The sequence below is a fragment of the Salmo salar genome, chromosome 17, assembly GCF_965601325.2.
Source record: "Salmo salar chromosome 17, fSalSal1, whole genome shotgun sequence".
NCBI classification, from domain to species: Eukaryota; Metazoa; Chordata; class Actinopteri; order Salmoniformes; family Salmonidae; genus Salmo; species Salmo salar.
In genome coordinates, this window is record NC_138307.1 from 63,673,316 (window position 1) to 63,692,746 (window position 19,431).

Sequence of the window (19,431 nt, forward strand, 5' to 3'; positions counted from 1 at the left end):
GCCTGTCCTTGTGTTTTGTACTGTGTTGCTTTTATCCTGTAAACCCCTTTTTAATACTGAGAAAATATATTAAAGAGCTGTTAAAACTGTCTGCCTCCTGCTTGTGTCTGTGGTTTTGGGATTGAAAGAACTTTGGTTTTTTGACATACACGTGTCTCATGTGTGTGTCATTCACAGATCTAACAGTCAGTAACCTGCTCATTAAAATAGTTAATATAATGCTAGATGATCATATCATTTGGTTGTGAAGTGCATATGGGAACTTGTTATACGGGGCTGAAATTAAGAAATGTTTACGTAATATCACCCATTTTTGGACTTTTTATGGACTACTGGTATTGTGGACTCATGACTGTTATTTTCAAATCTCCAGATAACTTTTAAATTAACTTTTAGCTCATGACAAATATAACCAGTAAGGACCACAAAGATTATATTATTTTGAACAAAAATGTAAGTTCAACATGCATCAATTTGAAAGATTTTACTGAGTTACAGTTCATTCATATAAGGAAATCAGTCAAATTCAAATGAATTTATTAGGCCCTAATCTATGGATTTCACATGACTGGGCAGTGGTGCAGCCATGGGTGGGTTTGGTAGGGCATAGGCCCACCCACTGGGGAGCCAGGGCCAGCCAATCAGAATGAGCTTTCCTGCACAAAACGGGCTTTATTACAGACAGAAATACTCTTCAGTTTCATCAGTTGTCCGGGTGGCTGATGTCAGACCATCCTGCAGGTGAAGAGGCCGGATGTGGAGGACCTGGGCTGGCATTGGAGGTGGCTTATGGTAGAGAAATTAACAGTAAAACATCTGGCAACAACTCTGGTGGACATTACTCTAGTCAGCATGCCAATTGCACACTCCCTCAAAATTTGTCTGACAAAACTGCACATTTTAGAGTGGCCTTTTATTGTCCCCAACACAAGGTGCATCTATGTAATTAGTGTGCTATTTAATCAGCTTCTTGATATGCCACACCTGTCACATGGATGGATAATCTTGGCAAAAGATACATGCTCACTAACAGGGATGTAACTGATTTGTGCACAACATTTGTGAGAAATAAGCTTTTTGAGCGTATGGAACATTTCTGGGATCTTTTATTTCAGCTCATGAGACATGGGACCAACACTTCACATGTTGCATTGATATTTTTGTTAGTTCTATGGTACCAACCATGATGATTATGAAGATGATGATGATGATGGTCATGTGATCTGAACGATTGCTTCTAACCATATTGTCACTGTCACATCTGCTTCCGCTCTTCCCCCCCTGGCGCTTGAGGGCTCCAGGCTGCCCTTCATCGCGCACTCCTGCCATCTATTACGCACACCTGCATTCCCTTGTCACGCGCATCAGCGTTATTGACTCACCTGGACTCACTTATCACCTGTTTATTTCCTCCCTTTTATTTGTCAGTTCGCCAGCTCTGTTCCCCGCTGCTGCATTGATTGTTTTTTGTCTTCAGTATTAGTTTGCTGACGCTGTTCCTATCTCGTTCCATGTTCGTTATTTATTAAACATTCTACTCCCCGTACCTGCTTCGTCACTCCAGCGTCATCACATGTGACAGTCACGTCATAGTTGACCTCATCTAGTGACCAGTGTTCCATTTCACTGTCCCCCCCTCAGCACCTGCAGCAGGTCCCAGCTGTAGCAGTACAGTCACTGTGCAGTCTGACTGAGGGAGGTTTTTGTACGGCTCTGTATCACTGTGTGAACACATGTTTACTATTGATATGTTTGTAACTCTGACAGTAGTAATCTGCTGCATCTTCAGCCTGGACTCCACTGATGGTCAGAGTGAAGTCACTCCCAGATCCACTACCACTGAATCTAGATGGAGTCCCAGAGAAGAGGGTGCTACTGTAGTAGACCAGTAGTTTAGGAGTACCTCCAGGTTTCTGTTGATACCAGGCTAAACATGGTTTACCTGTACCCCAACAGTTAGGATACACATCACTGCTGGCTTTACAGTTCATAGAGACTGTCTGTCCTGGGAGAACAGTTTTCACTGTAGGTGACTGAGTCACAGTGATCTGTTCTCTAGATTCTGAAACAGAGGGAAAACAGATAATTGTACAAGGAATTAATATAACAATCATAAAAAAAATCCAGTTCACTCAAATTGTTTCCTTTTCATTATTCAAACATAAAACTCCTATATATTTTGTACCTTTGATGTAGAAAGCAAGTGTCCAGATGAAGATGGTGATAAAAGTCATGGTTGTTGTGGGTTCTGTTGTCATGAAGGACAGCTCTCAGTCATGAAGTGTTAAACTCACAGGGATATAAATGCTCTCAGAGCAGCAGAGCAGATGCATTATGCAAATTAATATTTCAAATCTATTTCAGTTTCCAAGTATGCTTCAATGATTAGAGTATTGTATCCTTCATGTCACAGCTTTTATAACATCAAATAGCAACTGTTTACTCAGATCACTAATGTATGGTACCTTTTATGTCACACCACCATTATATTATTATTCTGATGATCAGATATAATGAACTGTCTGTTCACTCATGCTTGGTCTCTCATGTAAGTTCCTCTAATCAGTTAGTGAACACTTCTCTAAAGTAAAGCTGGTAGGATTCCTCTGGTAGTGTTGTCTGTCCTCTGTGACTTTACCACCACTGTTAAATCTGAGATCAACATATTTAATAAAGGAATATACAACATGGATCACTATCACTACTGCTGCTGCTGTTGTCTTTCATATGGACAATATGGAGGAATACTAGCAACACTGATCTAATGCTGGACTGTACCTACAGACTAGGAGAACACCTGATACACAGAAGAAGGAAAAAATACTCATATCTGGATTTAAGATACAATTCATATTTGTATTATCTAGAAACAGCTAATATGAAGTGTTTGTTCTACCTGGAAGATGTTAAAGTGTATTTGTGTTGATTCTGATTCTGTATGAGTGATCTTCACTGTAACAGCTGCAGCAACACAACACAGAGAGGTTTTTGTAGCAGCAGTACTATGGATTGTATCACTGTGGTGGACTTTTGGTAGCGGCACCAGACTTGATGTTGGAAGTAAGTAAACAACAAAATGTACTGTTTTATTCACCTTTGATGTCCTGTTTCAATTTCACTGTACATTTTGCCTTGATATTGAGGATTTTTCAAATTAACTTTTTTAGATGATTTTAAAAAAATACACAAGGCCTACACATACTATGGCCAATTTGAATATAAATGTTATTACGTCTTATCAAATTTGACCTGCCTTTAAACTATGAAAGTGATTAGCCTACATTTTAGATTAGTTGTATGAATAAACATACTGCACCTAGTAGGAAATGTATAAGAAAAAGTCAGTTTTGGTCAATGTTAAGGAAATCAAAATCAAAAACACTTTATTTCTAATTGAGTAGATTAAAACATTTCTGAAAAGTATTCATACTATAGCAGAGTTAATTATTTGAACCACAGTCTAAAGAAATTAAGCTTGCCAAACATGCAGGAGGATTTTGTACGAGCAGTAATAGGGATTGTATCACTGTGGTACACTTTTGGTAGCGGCACCAGACTTGATGTTGGAAGTAAGTAACAAGCTCTTTGATATTTCTTTCAGACAATCTTTGGGGGTATTTTACTTTCTGAAACGCTGTCTCTATGAAAATATTGCGATTTTTACATATTTTACTTTCTAAATTTTTTTAAAATTCTATGACTTTTGACTAAGCCTTCTTTCAAATGAAATGTTATTTAACCAACATGTTCAAATGTAGGTGTTTATTTAAATGTGTGGTTTGATGGATTGCAGAGGATAGTTCTAGTATGACAACTATTTAATATTATGGAATATAGTTGTTGCATTGCGTATTACTGTTTTTTTTTAAATATTTAACTCAAATATTTTTGGTTAAATATAGCTTTTGAGTGAGCCTTCTTTCAAATAAATATTTATTGAATCAAAATTATAAATTGTAGGTTTATTTGTATAATTACAGAATATCACTCCTAATTCTGGTATAATAACTAATAGTATTGTATATAGTATTAATCATTGCTGCATTGTGTTCATGGTAAACTTCACTGTTAGTGTGAACACAAAGGGTCTCAGTTATGGTTGTAACTGACTTCATAATCTAACATGGATGATATGTGATGAAAATACTATAAATATGACTAGGATATTCTGATCAGATCCATTCCCAAACAATATCTGTTTAACATGTATAACTGATACCGTATGATTAGTAACTCTAGTTAACAATTTTATACTTGTTTGGTTCATAAATCTGCTTTGTATCATGTTACTTTAGTGTTTTCTCCACATCTTCCAAACAATCTAACTTTAACATTCATATGTAGAGGTCATTTCCAATTCACTTTATTTTGTTGTGTCCTTTGCTGAAGATAATCTCTTACTGTTGCTGTACTTCTTGTAATTACTTAGTTGATGTGTTCTGTTTGTTCCAGGTAACAGTGTCCCCACCCTCACCGTCCTGCCCCCCTCTAGTGAGGAGCTGTCCATTACAACAACAGCCACACTGATGTGTCTGGCCAACAAGGGCTTCCCCTCAGACTGGACCATGAGCTGGAAAGTGGACGGGACCAGCAAGAACCAGGAGACCAGTCCTGGGGTCCTGGAGAAGGACGGCCTGTACAGCTGGAGCAGCACCTTGACTCTCACTGCCCAGGAGTGGACCAAGGCAGGAGAGGTGACCTGTGAAGCCCAGCAGAAATCCCAGACTCCAGTCACCAAGACCCTGAGGAAGGCTGACTGTTCTGGGTAGCACCCCTCAGTCACACACCCCTGTGGAGAGAGGCTGCTGGTTCCTCTGCTTTGACTCTGTTCTGAGATCAGATGTTCTGTCTGATTGATCACTGACATGTAGACAAACAGAGGGCTTTGCTTGAGTTCATGTGTCAATCCTCTCTGTAGACTGAGGTTGAATCAGTGTTAGATTTGATGTGTTCTGTTTTATTACTATTAGATACTGAAGGAATATTTGCTTTGATGCTTTGATGAATAGATGAAAATAAAGATTTCCCTTTGGAACAAATATTTTTGATGTCTCTTTTAATAATTAGACTGTAGTCATAAATGTTGTTGAATGGTATAGACATATATTAATAAAGCCCGATTCACAGTTTCTTTGAAAACTATCAGACCAAAATGTTATTGCTTAGTTATTTATGTTCTCACTTGAAACCACATCATCTTCAACCAGCAAATCCAATCAAATCAAATCAAATGTTACTAGTCACATGACCTGAATGCAACGTAGACCTTACAGAGAAATGCTTACATACGAGACCCTAACCAACAATGCAGTTTCAAAATACATATATGAAGAAGAGATAAAAGTAACAAATAATTAAAGAGCAGCAGTAAAATAACAGTAGAGAGACTCTATACAGGGGGATACCGATACAGAGTCAATGTGCGGGGCCACCAGTTAGTTGAGGTTGTACAAACATGTAGGTAGAGTTATTAAAGTGACTATGCATAGATGACAACAGAGAGTAGCAGCGGTGTAAAGAGGGGGAGGGGGGGCAATGCAAATCGTCTGGGTAGCCATTTGACTAGATATTCAGGAATCTCATGGCTTGGGGGTAGAAGCTGTTTAGAAGCCTCTTGGACCTAGACATGGCACTCCGGTACTGCTTGCCGTGCGGTAGCAGAGGAACAGTCTATGACTAGGGTGGCTGGAGTCTTTGCCAATTTTTAGGGCCTTCCTCTGACACCGTGGTCCTGGATGGCAGGAAGCTTGGCCCCAGTGATGTACTGAGCCGTTCGCACTACCCTCTGTACTACCTTGTGGTCGGAGGCCGAGCACTTGCCATACCAAGAAGTGACGCAACCAGTCAGGATGCACTCGATGTTGGAGCTGTAGAACCTTTTGAGGATCTGAGGACCCATGCAAAATCTTTTCAGTCTCCTGAAAGGGAATAGGTTTTGTCGTGCCCTCTTCACCACTGTCTTGGTGTGCTTGGACCATGTTAGTTTGTTGGGGATGTGGACACCAAGGAACTTGAATCTCTCAACCTGCTCCACTGCAGCCCCGTCGATGAGAATGGGGGCGTGCTCGGTCCTCTTTTTCATATAGTCCACAACACTCTCCTTAGTCTTGATCACATTGAGGGAGAGGTTGTTGTCCTGGCACCACATGGCCAGGTCTCTGACCTCCTCCCTATAGGCTGTCTCGTCATTGTTGGTGATCAGGCCTACCACTGTTGTGTCGTCGGCAAACTTAATTTATGGTGTTGGAGTCATGCTCGGCCATGCAGTCATGGGTGATCAGGGAGTACAGGAGGGGACTTAGCACCCCTGAGGGGCCCCCGTGTTGAGGATCAGCGTGGCAGATGTGTTGTTACCTACCCTTACCACCTGGGGGCTGTCCGTCAGGAAGTCCAGGATTCAGTTGCAGAGGGAGGTGTTTAGTCCCAGGGTCCTTAGCTTAGTGATGAGCTCTGAGGGCACTATGGTGTTGAAAGCTTAGCTGTAGTCAATGAATAGCATTCTCACATAGGTGTTCCTTTTGTCCAGGTGGGAAAGGGCAGTGTGGAGTGCACTGGAGATTGCATCATCTGTGGATCTGTTGGGGTGTAATGCAAATTGGAGAGGGTCTAGAGTTGCTGGGATGATGGTGTAGATGTGAGCCATGACCAGCCTTTCAAAGCACTTCATGTCTACAGACGTGAGTGCTACGGGTCGGTAGTCATTTAGGCAGGTTACCTTAGTGTTCTTGGGCACAGGCGCTATGGTGGTCTGCTTGAAATGTGTCGATATTACAGACTCGGACAGGGAGAGATTGAAAATGCCAGTGAAGACACTTACCAGTTGGTCAGGGCATGCTCGCAGTACACATTCTGGTAATCTGTCTGGCCCTGCAGCCTTGTGAATGTTGACCTATTTAAAGGTCTTATTTACATCAGCTGTGGAGAGCGTGATCACACAGTCTTCCGTGACAGTTGGTGCTCTCATGCATGTTTCATTGTTATTTGCCTCAAAGAGAGCATAGAAGTAGTTTAGCTCGTCTGGTCCTGCCACATCCGACTAGCGTCAGAGCTGGTGTAGTACGATTCGATCTTAGTCCTGTATTGATGCTTTGCCTGTTTGATGGTTCGTCGGAAAACCTATTTTCCTGATTTCTTATAAGCTTCCAGGTTAGAGTCCCGCTCCTTGAAAGCGGCAGCTCTAGCCTTTAACTCAGTGCGGATGCTGCCTGTAATCCATGGCTTCTGGTTGGGGCTTGTACGTACGGTCGGTCACAAAAAAAACAAAAAACTGTGGGGACGACGTCATCGATGCACTTATTGATGAAGCCAATGACTGATGTGATGTACTCCTCAATGCCATCGGAGGAATACCGGAACAAATTCCAGTCTGTGCTAGCAAAACAGTCCTGTAGCTTAACATCTGCTTCAACTGACCACTTTTTAATTGATCTAGTCACAGGTGCTTCGTGCTTTAATTTTAGCTTGTAAGCAGGAATCAGGAGGATAGAATTATGGTCAGATTTGCCAAATGGAGGGCGAGGGAAAGTTATTTTTCCTCTGGTTGCACATTTAATATGCTGATAGAAATTTGGTAAAGCGGATTTAAGTTTCCCTGCATTAAAGTCCCCGGCTACTAGGAGCGCCACCTCTGGGTGACCATTTTCTTGTTTGCTTATGGTGGGATACAGCTCATTCAATGCTGTCTTAGTGCCAGACTCTGACTGTGGTGGTATGTAAACAGCTACGAAGAATACAGATGGAAACTCTCTCGGTAGGTACTGTGGTCTACAGCTTATCATGAGATACTCTACCGAAGGTGAGCAATAGCTCGAGACTTCCTTAGATATCATGCACAAGCTGTTATTTACAAAAATACATAGTCCGCTGCCCCTTGTCTTACCAGACGCAGCTGTTCTATCCTCCCGGTACATCGTACAACAAGCCAACTGTATGTTGATATTGTCGTCGTTCAGCCATGAGTCCGTGAAGCATAAGATGTTACAGTTTTTAATGTCCCGTTGGTAGTTTAATCTTCCGCGTAACTCGTCGATTTTATTCTCCAAAGATTGCACGTTTGCAAGCAGAATGGAGGGAAGTGGGGGTTTATTCGATCGCCTACGAATTATAAGAAGTCAGCCCGCCCTTTCGGCCCCTCTTTCTCCACCTCCTCTTCACGCAGATCACGGGGATTGGGGCCTGTTCCCAGGGAAGCAGTATTTCCTTTGCGTTGGGCTCGTCAGAGTCGTGAAAGGAAATGAAGAACTCTGCTAGTCCGTGGTATTTGCAGTCCTGATGTCTAGAAGTTACTTCCGGTCATAAGAGACGGTAGCGACAACATTATGTACAAAATAAGTAAAAATACAAGTTACAAACAACGCAAACAAAATTACATGTAAAATGTCTGCCTTCTTCTCCGGCACCAGTTTACAGCAGTTCATATTAACACAAGATGCTACAATGTTAACAGATTAACAGTAGAGGTCTAGATACTACAATGTTAACAGATTAACAGGAGAGGTCTAGATACTACAACATTAACAGATTAACAAGAGAGGTCTAGATACTACAATGTTATCAGATTAACAGGAGAGGTCTAGATACTACAACATTAACAGATTAACCTGTTAGGGCTAGGGGGCAGTATTGACACGGCTGGATAAAAAACGTACCCGATTTAATCTGGTTACTACTCCTGCCCAGTAACTAGAATATGCATATAATTATTGGCTTTGGGTAGAAAACACTCCAAAGTTTGAATGGTGTCTGTGAGTATAACAGAACTCAAATGGCAGGTCAAAACCTGAGAAGATTCTGTACAGGAAGTACCCTGTCTGACCATTTCTTGGCCTTCTTTGCCATCTCTATCCATTACAAAGGATCTCTGCTATAACGTGACACTTCCTACGGCTGCCATAGGCTCTCAGAAGGCGGCAAAAAGCTGAATCGTGGCTTTGCAGGCTCTGGCTGAAAAAAGTAGCGCGTTTGGGTAGTGGCTGGTTACAGTACTGTAAGACTCAGGCGCGTGCCCGCGTCGACCGAATGCTTTGTTTTCTTTCCTCTGTTTACCTAAACGGAGATTCCCGGTTGGAATATTATCGCTTTTTTTACGAGAAAAATGGCATAAAAATGGATTTTAAACAGCGGTTGACATGCTTCGAAGTACGGTAATGGAATATTTAGAAATGTTTTGTCACGAATTGCGCCATGCTCGTAACCCGATTAACGTTCACAAAATACATAACAATTATTTTAAGAATTATAGATACAGAACTCCTTTATGCAATCGCGGTGACAGATTTAAAAATAGCTTTTCGGCAAAAGCACATTTTGCAATATTCTGAGTAGATAGCCCGGCCATCACAGGCTAGCTAATTTGAGACCCACCAAGTTTGGCGCTCACTAAACTCAGAATTACTATGAGAAAAATTGGATTACCTTTGCTGTTCTTCATCAGAATGCACTCCCAGGACTTCTACTTCAACAACAAATGTTGTTTTGGTTCAAAATAATCCATAGTTATATTGAAATAGCTCCGTTTTGTTCGTGCGTTCAGGTCTCTATCCGAAGGGTGACGCACGAGCGCATTTCATGACAAAAAATGTAAAATGTTCCTTTACCGTACTTCGAAGCATGTCAAACGCTGTTTAAAATACATTTTTATGCGATTGTCCTCGTAAAATATCGATAATATTCCAACCGGGCGACGTTGTATTCATTCAAAGGCTGAAAGAAAAAAAACTGTGAATTCTCATGAATGCGCATCTCCAGTGTCACTGTTCCCAGCCTGACCACTCACAAAATCTCCTGCTGTTCTTCACCCAGAGACAGGAGACACGTCATTCCACTTTCTGGCGCCTTCTGAGAGCCAATGGAAGCCTTAGAAAATGTCACGTTACAGCAGAGATGCTGTATTTTCGATAGAGATGCAACAGAAGGACAAGAAATTGTCAGACAGGGCACTTCCTGTATGGAATCTTCTCAGGATTTTGCCTGTCATATGAGTTCTGTTATACTCACAGACACCGTTCAAACAGTTATAGAAACTTTAGAGAGTTTTCTATCCAAATCCACTAATTATATGCATGTTCTCGTTTCTGGGCAAGATTAGTAACCAGTTTAAATCGGGTACGTTTTTTTATCCGGCCGTGCAAATACTGCCCCCTAGCCCCAACAGGTTAACAGGATAGGTCTAGATAGTACAATGTTTAAAGATTAGCAGGACAGGTCTAGCCACATGTAGTAGGTGATGGTTATTTTCATTCATATCTTTGGAACAGTTTTTGGCCTGCTTGATTTACAGTGGCTTGTGAAAGCATTTACCCCCCTTGGCATTTTTCCTATTTTGTTGCCTTACAACCTGAAATTAAAATAGATTTTTGGGGGGTTTATATCATTTGATTTACACGACATGCCTACCACTTTGAAGATGCAAAATATATTTTATTGTGAAACAAACAAGACATAAGACAAAAAAAACGGAAACTTGAACATGCAAAACTATTCACCTCCCCAAAGTCAATACTTTGTAGAGCCACCTTTTGCACAATTACAGCTGCAAGTCTCTTGGTGTATGTCTCTATAAGCTTGGCACATCTAGCCACTGGGATTTTTGCCCATTCTTCAAGACGAAACTGCTCTAGCTCCTTCAAGTTGGATGGGTTCCGCTGATGTACAGCAATCTTTAAGTCATATCACAGATTTTCAATTAGATTGAGGTCTGGGCTTTGACTAGGCCATTCCAAGACATTTAAATGTTCCCCTTAAACCACTTGAGTGTTGCTTTATCAGTATGCTTAGGGTCATTGTCCTGCTGGAAGGTGAACCTCCGTCCCAATCTCAAATCTCTGGAAGACTGAAACAGGTTTCCCTCAAGAATTTCCCAGTATTTAGCGCCATCCATCATTCCTTCAATATTGATCAGTTTCCCAGTCCCTGCCGATGAAAAACATCCCCACAACATGATGCTGCCACCACCATGTATGGTGTTCTCGGGGTGATGAGAGGTGTTGGGTTTGCGCCAGACATAGCATTTTCCTTGATGGCCAAAAATCTCAATTTTAGTCTCATCTGACCAGAGTACCTTCTTCCATATGTTTGGGGAGTCTCCCACATGTCTTTTGGCAAACACCAAACATGTTTGCTTATTTCTTTCTGGCCACTCTTCCGTAAAGCCCAGCTCTGTTTAGTGTACGGCTTAAAGTGGTCCTGTGGACAGATACTCCAATCTCCACTGTGGAGCTTTGCAGCTCCTTCAGGGTTATCTTTGGTCTCTTTGTTGCCTCTCTGATTAGTGCCCTCCTTGCCTGGTCCGTGAGTTTTGGTGGGCAGCCCTCTCTTGGCAGGTTTGTTGTGGTGCCATATTCTTTCAATTTTTTAATAATGGATTTAGTGCTGCTCTGTGGGATGTTCAAAGTTTTGGATATTTTTTTTTATAACCAACCCTGATCTGTACTTCTCCACAACTTTGTCCCTAACCTGTTTGGAGAGCTCCTTGGTCTTCATTTTGCCGCTTGCTTGGTGGTAGGCGCGTTGCTTAGTGGTGTTGCAGACTCTGGGGCCTTTCAGAACAGGTGTATATATACTGAGATCATGTGACACTTAGATTGCACACAGGTGGACTTTATTTAACAAATTATGTAAATTCTGAAGGCAATTGGTTGCACCAGATCTTATTTAGCGGCTTCATAGCAAAGGGGTCGAATACATATGCATGCACCACTTTTCCGTTTTTGATTTTTTAGAATTTTCTGAAACAAGTAATTTTTTTCATTTCACTTGACCAATTTGGACTGTTTGTGTATGTCCATTACATGAAATCCAAATAAAAATCAATTTAAATTACAGGTTTTAATGCAACATAATAGGAAAAACGCCAAGGGGGGTGAATACTTTTACAAGGCACTGTATAGACTCATAAAGACAGTAAGCTAATGTTAATGAACATTTGATCGATCACACCTGTATTAAGCTACATTTGTTTTACAAGATCCACATCATTCCACCGGTATCACATCTTCAATATAGTCATAGAGTCTTTTCTACCTCCAACCCCCTGGGAACAGAGTGAACATCTGGTGACAGTGCTGTTCTATTCTGGGACAAGCAGAACCACCCAGCCCTATGTATGCAAATCTCAGTTTCACTCCCACAGCTACCAGTCTAGCAGTTGAACAGTTTCACTGCCTGAAATACCCTGGACTGGGCCAGATGTGAGGGATTGGACTGGTTTTAACCTCTATGGTGGATTCAGAGAGGGAGACATAACAGATATGCCACCATGTAATTTATGACAGATAAAATGGGTATTATACTTCATGATGATAGTTTATGTACAAGTAGTTTACATGTGTCTCATGTTGAATCCAGCATCATGTCTCATTCACAGAGCTAACAGTCGGTAACCTACTCATGATAAAAGTTAATATGCTGCTGTAGATGATCACATCCATTGAATTTCCACAGTTGGTTTTAAGTCCATGTGTGGACTTTATGAGGGGTTGGGAGCCTGAAGCGATTGTAACTTTCAAGTAATGTTCAATTACGTGAATAAAAAGGGCATGACTACAATGCTATTATTGGTTATTGGTTGTTTTTTAGCAAGACAAAACTATAATGAATAATGGAGATTTAAAATAAGTCATATATCATGTAACTTCTGAACATACCACTTTATCTGTTTATTAGTGTTATGGTAATATGCTACGGTAACATATTGATATCTATGGAAAAGAGGAATACCAGTCAGTTTCCACCTTCCAGTGATCATTGGCACGGCCAGCCCTCTCATTAGGCAGGATTAGGCAGCTGCCTATGGTGTTAGATTGACGAGGGCGGCATTTTCTGAGCTAAACTGACCAAGACACACATCCAGCCACACATAAAACCTCACATAATTCTGCCCAAAAACAATGATCATTTCTCTCAACCAGTGGCATTTGGGCTTTTTAGGTGAGCGCTGATGCAGCCCTATGATAATCAATGCCCACTTTGACAAAGGCAGGAGCGCAAAACATTTTGCTTGTCCATTCCCAGTGCTCCTCTCCGGGGTGCTGTTGGAGAGACACGTCGCTGTGGCATTCCACCAATGCTCCATAGAAAATAATCATCTAACATAAATCATGTAGCGGATATAGGATATGGTAGAAAGAGTATGTGGCTTTTTCTGTAGCCTACAGGACAGAGATAAAATGTTTGACAATGTAATGAGACGGACACTTACATCATTCAGGTTTCTCCGATCAATTTCTCTATTTATTTCACCTTTATTTAACCAGGTAGGCCAGTTGAGAACAAGTTCTCATTTACAACTGCGACCTGGCCAAGATAAAGCAAAGCAGTGCGACAAAAACAACAAAACACAGTTACACATAAACAAAGGTACAGTCACACAAAAGAAACAAAACACAAAAGAAAAACAGAAAAATATATGTACAGAGTGCAAATGTAGACGAGTATGGAGGTAGGCAATAGATAGGCCCTAAAGGAGAAAATAATTACAATTTAGCGGCAGGTAGCCTAGTGGTTAGAGCATTGGACTAGTAACTGAAAGGTTGCCAAATCGAATCCCTGAGCTTACACGGAAAAAATCTGCCATTCTGCCCCTGAACAAGGCGGTTAACCCACTGTTCCTAGGCTGTCATTGAACATAAGAATTTGTTCTTAACCTCCCTGGGCAAGGTGGGAAGCTTGCGTCCCACCTAGTCAACAGCCAGTGGAATCGCATGGCGCGAAATACAAATACCTCATAAATGCTATAACTTCAATTTCTCAAACATGTGACTATTTTACACCATTTTAAAGACAAGACTCTCATTAATCTAACCACATTGTCCGATTTCAAAAAGGCTTTACAGCGAAAGCAAAACATTAGATTATGTCAGGAGAGTACCCTGCCAAAAATAATCACACAGCCATTTTCAAAGCAAGCATATATGTCACAAAAACCAAAACCACAGCTAAATGCAGCACTAACCTTTGATGATCTTCATCAGATGACACTCCTAGGACATTATGTTATACAATACATGCATGTTTTGTTCAATCAAGTTCATATTTATATCAAAAACATATTTTTACATTAGCATGTGATGTTCAGAACTAGCATACCCACCGCAAACTTCCGGTGAATTTACTACATTACTCACGATTAACGTTCACAAAATACATAACAATTATTTTAAGAATTATAGATACAGAACTCCTTTATGCAATCGCGGTGTCAGATTTTAAAATAGCTTTTCGGCGAAAGCACATTTTGCAATATTCTGAGTAGATAGCCCGGCCATCACGGCTAGCTATTTTGACACCCACCAAGTTTGGCACTCACCAAACTCAGATTTACTATAAGAAAAATTGGATTACCTTTGCTGTTCTTCGTCAGAATGCACTCCCAGGACTTCTACTTCAACAACAAATGTTGTTTTGGTTCCAAATAATCCATAGTTATATTGAAATAGCTCCGTTTTGTTCGTGCGTTCAGGTCAGTATCCGAAGGGTGACGCGCGAGCGCATTTCGTGACAAAAAATGTAAAAATATTCCATTACCGTACTTCGAAGCATGTCAAACGCTGTTTAATATCAATTTTTATGCAATTTTTCTCATAAAATAGCAATAATATTCCAACCGGGCAACGTTGTATTCATTCAAAGTCTGAAAGAAAAACATGGAGTCCTCTCGTGGACACACACTCCAGTGTCATTGTTCCCTGCCTGACCACTCACAAAAACTCCTGCTGTTTTTCGCCCAGAGACTGCAGAGACGTCATTCCACTTTCTGGCGCCTTTTGAGAGCCAATGGAAGCCTTAGAAAATGTTACGTTACAGCAGAGAGGCTGTATTTTTGATAGAGATGCCACAGAAGGAGACCAAATTGTCAGACAGGGCACTTCCTGTATGGAATCTTCTCAGGTTTTGGCCTGCCATATGAGTTCTGTTATACTCACAGACACCATTCAAACAGTTTTAGAAACTTCAGAGAGTTTTCTATCCAAATCTACAAATTATATGCATATTCTCTTTTCTGGGCAAGAGTAGTAACCAGTTTAAATCGGGTACGTTTTATATCCGGCCGTGCAAATACTGCCCCCTAGCCCCAACAGGTTAACTGATTTGCCTAGTTAAATAAAGGTAAAATAAAAAATAAATAAATACTGGAGTAATATATGTGCAGATGATGATGTGCAAGTAGAGATACTGGAGTGCAAAAGAGCAAGAGGGTAAGTAATAATATGGGGATGAGGTAGTCGGGTGTGCTATTCACAGATTGGCTGTGTACAAGTACAGTGATCGGTAAGCTGCTCAGACAGCTGCTGCTTAAAGTTAGAGAGGGAGATATAAGACTCCAGCTTCAGAGAGTTTTGCAATTCGTTCCAGTCATTGGCAGCAGAGAACTGGAAGGAAAGACGGCCAAAGGAAGTGTTGGCTTTGGGGATGACCAGTGCAATATACCTCCTGGAGCGCATGTTACGGGTGGGTGTTGCTATGGTGACCAGTGAACTGAGATAAGGCGGGGCTTTACCTAGCAAAGACATATAGATGACCTGGAGTCCGTGAGTTTGGCGACGGATATGTAGTGAGGGCCAGCCAACGAGACCATACAGGTCTCAGTGGTGGGTAGTATATGGGGTTTTGGTGATAAAACGGATGGCACTGTGCTAGACAACATCCAGTTTGCTGAGTAGAGTGTTGGGGGCTATTTTGTAAATGACATTGCCGAAGTAAAGGATCGGTAGGATAGTCAGTTTTACGAGGGTAAGTTTGGCGACATGAGTGAAGGAGGTTTTGTTGCGAAATAGGAAGCCGATTCTAGATTTCATTTTGGATTGGAGATGCTTAATGTGAGTCTGGGAGGAGAGATTACAGTCTAATCAGACACCTAGGTATTTGTAGTTGTCCACATATTCTACGTCACAACCGTCCAGAGTAGTGATGCTAGACGGGTGGGAGGGTACGAGCAGCAATCGGTTGAAGAGCATGCACTTAGTTTTACTAGCATTTAAAAGCAGTTGGAGGCCACGAAAGGAGTGTTCTATGGCGTTGAAGCTCGTTTGGAGGTTTGTTAGCACAGTGTCCAAAGAAGGGCCAGATGTATACAGAATGGTGTCGTCTGCATAGAGGTGGATCAGAGAATCACCAGCAGCAAGAGTGACATCATTGATGTATACAGAGAAAAGAGTCGGCCCGAGAATTGAACCCTGTGGCACCCCCATAGAGACTGCCAGAGGTTTGGACAACATGCCCTCCAAGTTGCTGCAGGGGGTGCTGAGATGTTGGCCAGGGTTGGCGTAGCCAGGTGGAATGCATGGCCAGCCGTGGAAATGATCGATTATCGTAGATTTATTGGTGGTGACAGTGTTTCCTATCCTCAGTGCAGTGGGCAGCCGGGAGGAGGTGCTCTTGTTCTCCATGGACTTTACAGCGTCCCAAAACTTTTTGGAAATAGTGCTACAGGAAGCAAATTTCTCTAACCTAAATGGCGCTCAATCAAATAAAGAATGTGTTGTAATGTTATCAAACAACATATCCTAAAAACAGGACAGGTCATAAAAATTGACAATATGGAATGGACAATCACAACTGTCCAGTCCGGACATCTTTTTAGGGTGTTACCCAGTGGTGTAAAGTATGTGATCGGACCAAGTCATTTGGTGTCACTCTAAAGCGGAAAGGTGGAATAAACGAGTCAAGAGTAGGTTTTCTTGATTCAACACAATTCTCTATTGAGGGATTTCTAACAATACAAACACTCCAACACACTCAATGAGAATCTCCAAAGGAACAACATACATCTTCTTTAGACGACACAGGATCACATTACGATTATCTTCAAACTATAACAACAATCACATATTTGTCACCGTCTTAATGGATCTTCTTGGATAGCACCTCTCTCTCTGTAGCCATTCTCCAGAGATAGTTTATCTTCCTCCCCTCTTGCTGGTTCCATCCTCTCTCTTGTAGGGGAAAGAGAATATCTCATTAGTACCGTCAGCTGTGCTTAATTGCCTCTGGTTACCTTGTCTCACATGCCTTGTTGGGCTACTATCCGTGAGCCCAGCCTGCCCTCTGGTGGTCCTTCCACATACCTCCCCCCCTCAGGACCGGACGGTCGGGCGCCAGACGCACCGTCTTGGTCGCGTCGAGACAGCGCGTCTGCATTCCCGTTCCTCGATCCGGCCCTGTGGATGACATGGAAAGAGAACGGTTGTAAAGCAAGTAACCATCTGGCTATTCTGTTGTTATTGTTTCTCTTACCAGCCATCCACATGAGGGGCGCATGGTCCATAACTAATGCAAACCTCCGACCCAGTAGGTAGTACCGGAGATAATCGAGGGCCCACTTAATGGCTAGGGCCTCTTTCTCTACGGTAGCATATCTCTGTTCCCGATCGCTGAGCTTTCTACTTATAAAGAGAATCGGCCTCTCTGCTTCGCCTTCACCCTGAGCTAGTACGGCCCCGAGCCCCGTATCCGAGGCGTCTACCTGTACAATGAACTCTTGTGAGAAGTCCGGAGCCTGTAGGACGGGATCAGAACACAGGCCCTCTTTTAGCAATTGAAAGGCCTCTTCCGCCTCATCTTTCCACTCTACCCGGTTTGGCAAGTTTTTCTTGAGGTTTGTAAGGGGGTTGGCAATGGTTGCATATCCAGGGATAAAACGGCGATAATATCCCGTTATCCCTAAGAAGGCCCAAACGACCCGCTTGGTCTGGGGTCGAGGCCAGTCCCGAATTGCCCTGGTCTTCTCTGCCTGTGGGCGTATTTTCCCATTCCCCACGGTGTACCCCAGGTATTCCGCTTCGGACAGACCCAGGCAGCATTTTTTTGGATTGGCCGTCAACCCTGTGGCTTCCAGACTCATGAGCACCGCCCGTAGTCGTAGGAGGTGACTGTCCCAGTCCTCGCTGTGGATGACCACATCGTCTATGTACGCCGCTGCGTACTCTTGATGGGGCCGTAGAATGGCATCCATGAGGCATTGGAAAGTTCCAGCAGCACCACGCAGTCCGAAGGGCATCCTCACATACTGAAAAAGCCCCTCCGGTGTGGCGAAGGCTGTCTTTGGGCAGTCCTCTGGAGCCACCGGCACTTGCCAATATCCCTTCGTCAAATCCAGGGTGGAGATGAACTTGGCCTTTCCTAAGCGCTCCAAGAGTTCATCCATGCGGGGCATGGGATACGCGTCGAATTTAGAGATTGCATTCACGCTCCTAAAGTCGTTGCAGAGTCTTATACTACCATTGGGTTTGGGGACCAGGACTATGGGACTGGATCACTCACTCGTCGATGGCTCGATCACACCCATCCTCAGCATCTCCCTTACCTCGTTCTTGGCGATGACTCGGCGGGCCTCAGGAATCCTGTAAGGACGGATATGCACCTTCTTGCCGGGTTCAGTGTGGATATGGTGGAACAAGACATCTGTTTGTCCTGGGAATGGAGAGAATACCCGGCCGAAGTTCATAATCAGCTTGTCTAGCTGTCTCGACTGTTCCGGCAGGAGAGTTTGGCCATGGCGCACCTGTGGTAGAACCTCCTCTTTTCCTTGGTCCTCCATGGCCATCAAAGCCACCTCCTCCTCTCTTCCATGGTACTTTTTCAACAGGTTTTTGTGATTGAGTTGGACCTTCTTCCTCTTGTCGGGTTGTTTGATGAGGTAATTGACCGGTGAGACCCTTTTCATTACCTCGTAGGGCCCCCTCCACTGCGCCAGCGGTGTTCAGCTGTGGGCACGAGCACCATCACTTTCTCTCCCACGGAGAACCCACGGGATGTCGCGGACTTATCATAGGCCCAGCCTTGGGTCCTTTGCGCCTTCTCCATATGCTCCTTTACTATGGGCCACACTGCCAACAGGCGGTCTCTCATCAGGGTAACATGTTCTATTGTGGATCGAAAGGGACATGGTTGGGTCTCCCAGGTCTCCTTGGCTAAGTCGAGGATCCCCCTGTGTCTAGTGGAAGAATCTTGATTTACTCACTTATCCTTGTGTCACTCGTCCACCTATTGCCCACATTCTCCACCAATGTGATCGGACCAAGTCATTTGGTGTCACTCTAAAGCGGAAAGGTGGAATAAACGAGTCAAGAGTAGGTTTTCTTGATTCAACACAGTTCTCTATTGAGGGATTTCTAACAATACAAACACTCCAACACAGTCAATGAGAATCTCCAAAGGAACAACATACATCTTCTTCTTTAGATGACACAGGATCACATTACGATTATCTTCAAACTATAACAATAATCACATATTCATCACTGTCTTAATGGATCTTCTTGGAAAGCACCTCTCTCTGTAGCCATTCTCCAGAGATAATTTATCTTCCTCCCCTCTTGCTGGTTCCATCCTCTCTCTTGTAGGGGAAAGAGAATATCTCATTAGTACCGTCAGCTGTGCTTAATTGCCTCTGGTTACCTTGTCTCACATGCCTTGTTGGGCTACTATCCATGA

General features: G+C 42.7%; 1 long non-coding RNA gene, 1 pseudogene and 1 gene segment (V, D, J or C); 1 reads left to right on the forward strand and 2 right to left on the reverse strand.

Annotated features, from left to right (window-relative positions):
• Positions 1 to 469: 469 nt before the first annotated feature.
• Positions 470 to 1,720, reverse strand: LOC145861411 (uncharacterized). The gene is made up of 2 exons (XR_014381198.1): positions 1,383 to 1,720; positions 470 to 786 (listed from the first exon to the last, which is right to left on the reverse strand). It is a non-coding gene; the product is annotated as an uncharacterized LOC145861411 (long non-coding RNA).
• LOC145850276 (Ig kappa chain V region K29-213 pseudogene) lies at positions 1,719 to 2,234 on the reverse strand (annotated as a pseudogene).
• Positions 2,235 to 2,406: 172 nt separating this feature from the next.
• On the forward strand, positions 2,407 to 5,039 carry LOC145850247 (Ig kappa-b4 chain C region-like). The segment is given in 2 exon segments: positions 2,407 to 3,569; positions 4,453 to 5,039. Coding segments are annotated over 2 exon segments (402 nt in total).
• The last annotated feature ends 14,392 nt before the right edge of the window (positions 5,040 to 19,431 follow it).